This window comes from Madurella fahalii, assembly GCF_045866475.1.
Source record: "Madurella fahalii IFM 68171 DNA, scaffold_2, whole genome shotgun sequence".
Taxonomy (NCBI): domain Eukaryota; kingdom Fungi; phylum Ascomycota; class Sordariomycetes; order Sordariales; genus Madurella; species Madurella fahalii.
Genome location: NW_027263972.1, coordinates 4,805,819 through 4,815,181, shown reverse-complemented (window position 1 = coordinate 4,815,181; position 9,363 = coordinate 4,805,819). Strand labels below are relative to the sequence as shown.

Below are 9,363 nucleotides of genomic sequence, written 5' to 3'. Positions count from 1 at the left end.
CATAATTTTAATATGAGAATGGGTTCCCTTTGGGCGGATGAAGCTTGGACGCCGGATTTAGGACGATCCTCGACGTGTTGGTGTTAAATTTGGGGGAAAATCCTGCGCAGCGATAGCGCAAGTCATTGCCAACCCTCCCTTATACTGAGCACGAGGGCCACGTCGTCTCCCGTTCCCGGACTGTGTGCTACGGATCTCGCTTAACCTTGGAACAAGATGTCGTCGTTTGCTGGTTGACATGTCTAGACCGTCACTCTAGGGACCTACAACCTCTTGTGGGCACAGGGCTCGGTGCAACCTTGCTCGTTACGCGGCATACTTATATTTAGCAAAAGCGCTTGCGACACCGCGATTCGAAGGTCTGGGAACCATATCTCCTAGGACGCTTCACCTCCCGCCCCGCTTAGACCGGCGCAACATGCGACGGCGCTCGCCTTGCTGCCCGCAGATACAATCATGAAGTTCGGAGGCCAGTTGGCAGCTCTGGTCCTGACAGCAGCAGCCGGCCTGTGCAGCGCGGCAGGGTTCACCAACTCGTTCGACGCCGTCACGAGCGGGTCGAGCGTCCAGCTAACTTGGGAGGATGTCGCGGCGCAGCACCTCCCGCTGTGCATCACGGCGCAGCTTATTGAGCGGAGCGGCGAGGATGGGTACAGGGCGAATGCGTATCGGGTAAATATCACGAGTATGCAACCAGATTTTCTTTTTCTTTTCTTTCTCTTTCTTTGGTTGGTTGGTTCCTCCTATCACGACTTGGAGCCCTTTCCGCAATATGGCCATCTCTAAGTTGGGCGGAGGGAAGAAGAGGGGGGAGGGGGGGGGGGAGAAGAAGGAGCGACAATTGTTCTGGAGTTGAACGTTTGATGGCTAATCATGGATTACTTGCAGCTGCTGCCAGCGGTACGTCGTACCTTTGGACGAGCGTCCCATATCCGCTCCGCTGGATCCCGTCCGGACTGTACCAGCTCGAGCTGCGATCGTCGAGTTCGACTGGTGACGATACGCCTTTGCTGGCGAAATCGCCTTTCTTTAGTATATCGGAATCGGGTGTGGTGGGAGACATGCCCGGGCCTGGGGAAGCTCCTCCGGTAGGTCTTTCTCCCTCTGTCTTTCTCACCCTTCTCTGCTCGACCTTTTTTTTTTTTTTTTTTTTTTTTTTTTTTTGGTACGTTGAGTAGGAGAGGCATGCGGCGCAGCTAACGTTCCCGGATTGAACTTTTAGCAGCCGACGTTAGTGGGTTACGACAGCGAAGTTGCATCAGGCGTGAGCAAACCGCTGGCTATCGGGCTCGGAGTGGCCATTGGAATCCCGTCGATCGTGGGCCTGGCGGTGGTGAGCTGGTGTTTTAGGAAACGGCAGCGCAGGGCTGCGATGGAGAAGAGGAAGCTTAAGCGGAGCGAATTCATTATCGATTGAAAAATGGGGCTTAATCGGGGAAGATGGTTGTAATCAATTGGCCTCTCTGGCGACAGAAAAGGAAAGGTTTGCTTTGCACACCGAACAATTCGGTTAGGCACGAATGACCTTGCATGTTAAATAATTTCGTTGGTGACACAGTCCGGCGGGAGCTTGTCAGATGTATGTAGTAAGCAGTCGGCGGCGTCTTGTGTTCCCGCAGGAGCTGTCCGTCCAAACATTGACTCCGTGAGCTTCGTTTCTCGACTCCTGAACAACACGAACAGACGGGAGGGAGGCGTCATTTGTCTCTTGTCCAACCCGCCTCTTACCTGGTTCCTGGGACCTGGCTGGGGGATCGGCGATCTGAGCCGCCCGGTGGCGAATTTAAGCTCCTGCCACCACGTTTTTTTTCTTCCTGTTTCGGCAATGATCAGATGGAGCGCCGCTGGTCGGTTCCGGGTTAACTCGAGGCGTGCGGGTTCACTTAGAAGAACGCCGATCTGGTCGTCACTAGATCAGTGCATCGTGAACCGGAAATCCGGGGAATTGCGGCATGGACTGATCAGCACAGAGGCGCAGACTACTCCTGCCCATGGCGTGATATTTTGTGGCTGCTCTCGGCTCGCCGGCGCGGCCCTGCGGACGAGAAAACTACCTACACTACACTACACTAGAAAGTCAAGTCCCGCGGTGGTCAGACCAAGATTGGCCAATTGACGTCCGAGCCCTGTGGCACTGCTGCTGCTGGCGGTTCCTGCGTCTGGCCCCTTGGCCCCTTGGACCCACCACTCCACTGCATCACGACGACCAACTGCCCTCATGGTTGCAATTCCTACGCGGGCCGCATAGTGGAAATCCAGCACAACTCCATTGGTGACGGGTCACCTGGGCTGGGCGGAAGAGTTACCCGCCAGCGATCTCCGCATCCCCGCCCTCTTCCGCCTCTTCCGGCAACTACTTCACCCACGGCACCTTACAGTACGTACGGCTGTGTCTGGCTGCGGCGCGAATACCGCCCGGCGCTGCTTACTATGTGTGTGCCAAACGCCTGCTGGTTAACGAGATGAGAGCTGGGAACTAGTGTATGCTATTCCAAGGGGGAAATGCCTGCAGAAGTTGTCGCTAGCAAGCGGAGACATCGATTCATGGGGTGGTGGAGCCCCGTATCGAGGCCCGCATCGTCTTCGCTGACAGAATCTGCCCATTGTTCCGCGTGTTGCGGCCAATGAGAAAGAACTGCTGCCCAACCAATTTTCGAGAGCCCCAGGTTCGGCCTTTGTACACCGGGGCGGATACGAATCTGGACTGGGAGCCGCCGACCCGGTGCTGCTTCGGCTCTCAGCGCTATTGCTTCTTTGCGATTATTCACTCCCAAACGGGGACAAGTGCCCCTTGATGATAGGCTACCCGCCAGCGGATGCCATGCAATGGGGCAAGCGACTCCTTCCAGCCCTGGCGGGCTAGCTATCGAGCCTCATCCGTTTCCCCTGCCCGCCCGTCCCCCCCTAAAAGCCTCCCGGGGGCGCCCTCTCCATCACAGAACCCGCTCTCTCTTCTGCTTGATGTTTCTCAGCCAAGCCATCCACGCTGCCTCTCACAGCGAGACCAGAGCATCATTTTTGCTCGTCCTCTGACGTATCGAACGTCAAGTCACTCGTTCCAACAAGCGCTGTGAACATTGTCACTCGTTCATCTTTATAATAATCGTGATGGCTCCCGCTCTTGTCCGCCTGGGTGCCGCTGCCCTGGCATGCGCCTCGGGTGTTGTTGCTCAACAAAAGTCCTATCAGCTCAAGGAGTCGTATACGCCGTCCAACTTCTTCGACAAGTTCTCCTTCTTCAGTGACAGCGATCCCAACCGTGGCTTCGTCAAGTACAGAAACAGGGCCGATGCGGAAAGGCTTCATCTTATCGAGACAGGCCAATCCGAGGTGAAGATCAGTGTCGACGCAAAGGGGCACGATCAGGACGGACGAAGCAGTGTGAGACTCGAGAGTAAAAACACTTACAACTCGGGCCTCTTCATCGCCGACTTCTCGCACTTCCCCCGCGCCGCATGCGGTGCCTGGCCGGCTTTCTGGATGGTCGGCCCCGACTGGCCCAAGGACGGTGAAGTCGACATCTATGAGGGTTGGAATCTAAACGAGAAGAACAAGATTGTGCTGCACACCGATCGCCCCCAGGTGGCTGGCGTCTGCAAAATTGACCAAGGGTTGTTTACCGGCGAAGTGCAGACTTCCAATTGCTGGAACAACGCACCGGGCCAGCCGGGAAATACGGGTTGCGCAGTCGATGAGCCCAATGGGCTCTTTGGGAACCCGAATGGCGGTGTCTGTGAGTAACCTTCCTAGGCCAAGCAACCCGCACGCGTGGAACTGACACTTGCTTCCCCACAGACGCTATGGAGTGGCAAGAAGACCGCATCAGAGTCTGGAGCTGGGCCCAGGGAAACGTCCCGTTGGATGTGGCCAAGGGGAATCCCCAACCAGATAGCTGGGGCACGCCCAGCTTCGCCGCTTTCAGCAACACCTGCGATATCAAGAGAGGCTTCCGGAACATGCGCATGATCCTGAACATCAACTTCTGCGGTGATGCTGCTGGTAACAAAGGTCTCTGGGGCGGGTGCGCGACCAAGACGGGACATGACGAATGCTACACGTACGTCCAATGGACGCCTGAGGCCTACGAGGAGACGTTCTGGAAGGTCCGGGGCATCAATGTGTACGAGCTCGAGACGGTGCGGCCGTCAAGCACGAGTACCACGGTCTCTAGCACCAGCACCAGCACCAGCACCAGCAAGAGCGCGAGCACCAGCACCAGCAAGAGCACCAGCACCATCACCAGCACCAGCACGACTTCGACGACTACGACGTCGACCCCGACCTCGACGTCGACTTCTAGCACGTCCATCTCGAGTTCCACGTCGACCACGGTCACCCTGCCTGAGGAGACTACCACCTCGACCACCGTTAGCCTGCCTGTTGAGGAAACTACCACTTCGGCTACCATCACACTCCCCGATGACATCACGACGACAACGACAACGACGACCGCCGCCGAGAGCAGCACCTCCACTGCGGCAGAGACTGATACCGAGAGCGAGTGCTACGACGATGACTTGACGACGACAACGACCTTTACCAGTAGCCTTCCCGGGAACACTGGCAGCGCCACGACCACTACGGAGACGGACACGGAGAGCGAGTGCTACGACGATGAAACTACCACATCGGCAACCGCCACCTTTAGCTTCTCGGACGTGACAGCTAGCGCCACCGAGTCCACCGTGACGGCCAGCGTCCCCGAGACGACCTCGACCCAGGAGTACACAACCTCAACCATCTACACGACCACCACCCTAACCGTCTCCTCCTGCGCGCCGACCGTGACCAACTGCCCCGGCCGCGTTGTCACGTCGGTCATCGCCATTGGCACGACCGTCTGCCCCGTCAGCTCGACGCCCACCGCCGCCCCGACTAGCAGCACCAACACCGACGAGGGCAAGTGGACCACCTCGACCATCTACTCGACCTCCACCTACACCGTCACCTCCTGCCCGCCGGCCGTGACGACCAACTGCCCCGGCCGCGTAACCACGACTGTCGTGCCCATCGGCACGACCGTCTGCCCCGTCAACGACGGCGGGCCGGCCACCATAATCAGGACGTTCACCACACTGCCCGTGACGACCTCTGTGGACGCCTCAAAGCCTACCACATCGTCTCGCCCTAGTCATGATGACGATGGTGACGTGGATGTGCCCGGGGCGACGAGCAGCCCTGTGCCCCTGCCGTCGTCGTCGGTCAAGCCGCCGCATGGTGGCGGCAACAATAACGGGACCAAGCCGGAGCCGACCCAGGGGACGGCTGTGTTCCCCCCTGTCCAGGTAGTCACTACCAGCCCCAGCTCGAGCGGGAAGCCGCCTGTTGTTGTGAATGGCGGGGCTAGGATTGTGGGGAGCGGGGTGATGGTGGCTCTTGGGGTTGTTGTGGCCGCTTTTATGCTCTAATGTGATGGGTTGCGCTTTGGTTTCATGGCTGGATATGTTCTAAAGGAGTTCCTTGCGTGAACGTGTGGGGGGTAGAAGCGGAGGCCATTTCGATAGCGAGTTGGACGACTTTTGATGGTTACTTTCTCTGCCCCGTCGGGGTGGTTCCAATTTCTGGGACTTTAATTCTTCTAGGAGACAAGCGTAAAAAATAATATTACGTGGCGATGATTTTCCACGAGGAGAGGAATTGGCATCAAGTCAGGATCAGGTCAGGCTATACTTCCAGTGCATTCGTGCCGAGTGATGGCTCGGGTCTTGGCGGATGAAAGTCCGGTGCTGCAGGGTTAAGATTGGCCCGGAATCATCAATGAGTTTGTAGCCGGTGTAATTAAATACCTGAAAGTGTTCGATGTCCTCGATTCAAAAATGGGAATTCAGTGGATAGAGTACCGTCCTCTTCCTTCAAAGGGTTGGTGTTGCAAGGGGGCGTCTACACGTCCTGTAAACTGCAGTGAAAGTGGGCCAATCGGGTACAGCGGGTCTCCCGCGTTCCATGACCTCATCCGACTCCGAGGCTGGAGGTCCGACAGAAAGCCCCCTCAGCTCGATTTGCTCCCCTTTCGATGCGCTGCAATTGAACGGCCATTCCTTGGCCGGCCCCAGCCCCGGTCCGAATTTGAGCTTATTCCGCTGCTAGCATCCGCCGCAGCCATCTATCGCCTCCGCAGCTGCAACCATCCACACCCACCATGCTCAACCTCTTCCGCGCGCAGCCATGGGTCGCGCAAGGGCCCGCCATCCTTCTCCGACGCACTCCGGCTCGCCCTACCCAGAACCTCTTCCGTGCCGTGGCCGCGCGAAGCATATCTCTCGCCCATCGCCAACCGCAGAAATGCGCCGTCCCGCAACCACCGGCGCGCCCCCCGTCCTTCCGCTACAGACCGGTAAATTCCCTTCTTTATCAAGACCACCAACCCCGCTACTACCGCCGACCCCCCATCACCAACAACAACAACAACAACTACAGCCCCTACCCGCCCTCTTCTTCATACTATCACCCAGAAACCCACGCCTCCCGCCTCGCGGCCGCAAAGCCCCTCCTCACCCCGCGCGGCCTCAACTCCCCCTCGACCTACACCATCGTCGCCATCGCCATCGGCGCCGGCCTCATCTTCTACTTCTCCAACCTCGAGACGGTCCCAGTGTCGGGCCGCACGCGCTTCAACGTGTACGGGGTCGAGTCGGTGCGCAAGGCCGGCGAGATGGAGCACGCGCGGCTGCTGCACGAGCTGCAGGCGAAAGGGGTGCGATTGCTGCCCGACTGGGACCCGCGGACGGCACGGGTCAAGCGGGTCATGGCGAGACTGATACCCTTCTCGGGGATGGCCGGGGAGGGGGAGGGGGAGGAGTGGGAGGTGTTTGTGGTTGAGGACGACCGCACCGCCAACGCCTTCGTGTTGCCCGGCGGGAAGGTGTTCGTCTTCAGCGGCATCTTGCCGCTCGCGAGGAACGACAGCGGCCTGGCCACCGTCTTGGGCCACGAGATCGCCCATAACCTGGCCGGCCATGTCGCCGAGAGGCTGTCCCAGGATATCGGGGCGAGTATCGTGCTGTATAGCCTGGTGATATTGGGCGGCGTGTTTGGGTTGGGCCCGTTGATCATGCATTTCTTCGGGGGCAGGTTCTTGGATGTGGCGTTCGGGTTCCCCATGAGCAGGCTGCAGGAGAGTGAGGCGGACTATATCGGCCTGATGATGATGGCGGAGGCGTGTTATGACCCGACTGAGGCGGTTGGGTTCTGGGCGAGGATGGAGAGGGCGACGGCCGGGCAGGAGGTGCCCGAGTGGATGAGCACGCATCCGACGGTGGGTTCCAATCATCCTGCGGCGTCGGCTTGAGAGGGGGATATGCTAACGTTTTGCGAGCAGAATGTCAGCCGCATCAAGAAGATCCAGGAATGGCTGCCCGAGGCCATGGAGAAGAGAGCGCAGAGCGATTGCCGCACGACGACGGCCTTTGCCGACCTCTTCAAGCGAGCGATGGAGAGGGGCCAGATTGTCATTTTGGGGTGAATAAGAAGGGAATGGCATTTTGCTTTGGGAAGCGTGGCGTTACGGCTGGCATAGCATTGTTTGGCGCGAAATTAGAGTTATGGGCCAGTTCAGAGCAACTACCCAAGGGAATGAATACTCCTCTTCTCACTCGACCTAATCCCGTAAATATGAAAGGGAAAATTATCCAGATATGGGCAGGAAAAGGAGGTAAATACTGTCACAAAAGCACCCTGTCCCGTTGAACGAAAGGGAAAAAACAAAAAAGAAAAAAGTCATTAACCTCTCTACCCTCTAAACTCCTTAACGCCTCCCATCTTGTTCCTTAGTAACCCCCGCCGCCACCCACCGCTGCCGCCGCCTGCCGTCTCCCAACGAACAAATTCCTCCATAACCCAAACTTCCCCTTCCTCCCTGCCACCTCCCCGTTCTTATTCTTGGCCCCCCTGGCCTCCTGAATCAGCCTCATAGCCCGCTCGGCCTGCTCCCTCCGCTGCAGGGCAAGCCGCTTGAGCCGCAGGATCTCGCGGCCGACCGCTGGGAAGATCTGGTCGACATTCTCCCCAGTCTTGGCCGACACCTCCAGGAAGGGCACGCCCGACGCCGAGCCGCCCCCGGGCATGGGCATAAGCATCGCAGCGGCCGCTTTGGAGCCTTCGGCCCAGGTTACTTCTCGTTCCTTCTCGACGCCGTCGGCGTCGGCTTGGCTGTCCGAGTCGGCTTTGTTGCCTACTAGGATCAGGGCGTAGGGCCGGAGGTTGTTGCTGGGTCTGGCCGTGTTGTTGCTATTGCTGTTTGGGACGGCGGTGCTGGGGGTGTCCGTCGTGGTGGAAGGCGAAGAGGTGGAGGAGGGCGTACAAGAGAAATGCTCGCGCATAAAGTCGGCCAGGCCTTTGGCTAGGCGGAGTGAGGCCTCGTCACGCACGTCGTAGACGAGGACGGCGGCTTCGGTGATGCTGAGGGCTTGCTCGAGCATGGGGTTGCTGAGGAGATGCTTCGACGGCATCTCCAAGGCGTCGATCATGTACGTTTGCGAGCATGGTTGCGGTCGGGCTTCTTTGGGGTTTGTGGGAGACGGGATAGGCGTGGTGACGCCGGTGCTGTCGAGCGTGATGGGGTGGCGGCAGCCGCGCTCGTAGAAGGGATCGGGGGGTTCGCCTTCTCCACGGAAGGTACCTTGCCCGAACTACGGGGTTGGGTTAGACAGCAGTACATAATAGTGATAGCGAAAGACGGAGCAGTGGAGTATGCTCACTCGGGTCAGGATGGCTGTCTTGCCCGTCCCCCGGCCGCCGACGACGAGGACGCGAAACTCGCCAGCCGGTTTCTCCTGTCCCTGCTGCTGCCTCTTCCTCCGCGCCGCATCTTCTTCTGCGGTCGTGCCTAGCCGGCGTCTCTTCTCGTCATCTGATGGTGCGCTAGCTTGCCAACGGAGGACAGCCTTGAGATACTTGGCTTCCTCGGGGGTCCAGACGAACGAGTTGACCATTTTGGACTTATTTCTTCTTACGCCGTTGACTTCCGCCATGAGTATCTAGGTGGGTTCCGCTTGAAAAATACGGCTGAAATTCTCTATATCGAATGTCAGAAGAGCGTTTCCAAGTGCGCGACAACGTCTTCTTTGCTATTCCAGACATTTCTACATTCTCTCACTGACGACAGCCAGCGGCCGGACCAGAAATACGAAGAGAGGCAAAAGAGACCAGCATGAACGCTGGCGCCCGCCGCGCCGCGATAGGCTGGCTGATGGCGTCAACGGCGGATCACATTCTGGCAAATATCAACCTGTGACATGAGGCCAACAGATGCTCTCCGTGTCAGAAGCCCGCCGCGTCCCTTCGAAGTCCCTTCAGTGGGAACCGGTCCTCTTTATGATCGCCGGGGGTCATCTCTGGCATGACAGGAGAGAGCAGGCTAATATG

At 58.3% G+C, this 9,363-nt stretch overlaps 4 protein-coding genes across 4 annotated transcripts; 3 read left to right on the top strand and 1 right to left on the bottom strand.

Annotated features, from left to right (window-relative positions):
• Nucleotides 1-456: 456 nt before the first annotated feature.
• On the top strand, nucleotides 457-1,417 carry MFIFM68171_04159 (uncharacterized protein; the record flags this gene model as incomplete). Its single annotated transcript, XM_071059579.1, has 3 exons — nucleotides 457-685; nucleotides 889-1,088; nucleotides 1,223-1,417. 3 exons carry the CDS (start codon nucleotides 457-459, stop codon nucleotides 1,415-1,417), a joined length of 624 nt encoding a protein of 207 aa, XP_070915680.1.
• Nucleotides 1,418-3,108: 1,691 nt separating this feature from the next.
• MFIFM68171_04158 (Endo-1,3(4)-beta-glucanase-like protein 3) lies at nucleotides 3,109-5,408 on the top strand (the record flags this gene model as incomplete). Its single annotated transcript, XM_071059578.1, has 2 exons — nucleotides 3,109-3,733; nucleotides 3,796-5,408. The coding sequence occupies 2 exons, from the start codon at nucleotides 3,109-3,111 to the stop codon at nucleotides 5,406-5,408; spliced, it is 2,238 nt and encodes a 745-aa protein (XP_070915679.1).
• A 731-nt stretch (nucleotides 5,409-6,139) lies between these two features.
• On the top strand, nucleotides 6,140-7,462 carry OMA1_1 (metalloendopeptidase; the record flags this gene model as incomplete). Its single annotated transcript, XM_071059577.1, has 2 exons — nucleotides 6,140-7,255; nucleotides 7,319-7,462. 2 exons carry the CDS (start codon nucleotides 6,140-6,142, stop codon nucleotides 7,460-7,462), a joined length of 1,260 nt encoding a protein of 419 aa, XP_070915678.1.
• A 304-nt stretch (nucleotides 7,463-7,766) lies between these two features.
• Nucleotides 7,767-8,930, bottom strand: MFIFM68171_04156 (Ras-related and estrogen-regulated growth inhibitor-like protein; the record flags this gene model as incomplete). The annotated part of the gene is made up of 2 exons (XM_071059576.1): nucleotides 7,767-8,627; nucleotides 8,697-8,930. The coding sequence occupies 2 exons, from the start codon at nucleotides 8,928-8,930 to the stop codon at nucleotides 7,767-7,769; spliced, it is 1,095 nt and encodes a 364-aa protein (XP_070915677.1).
• Nucleotides 8,931-9,363: the final 433 nt, after the last annotated feature.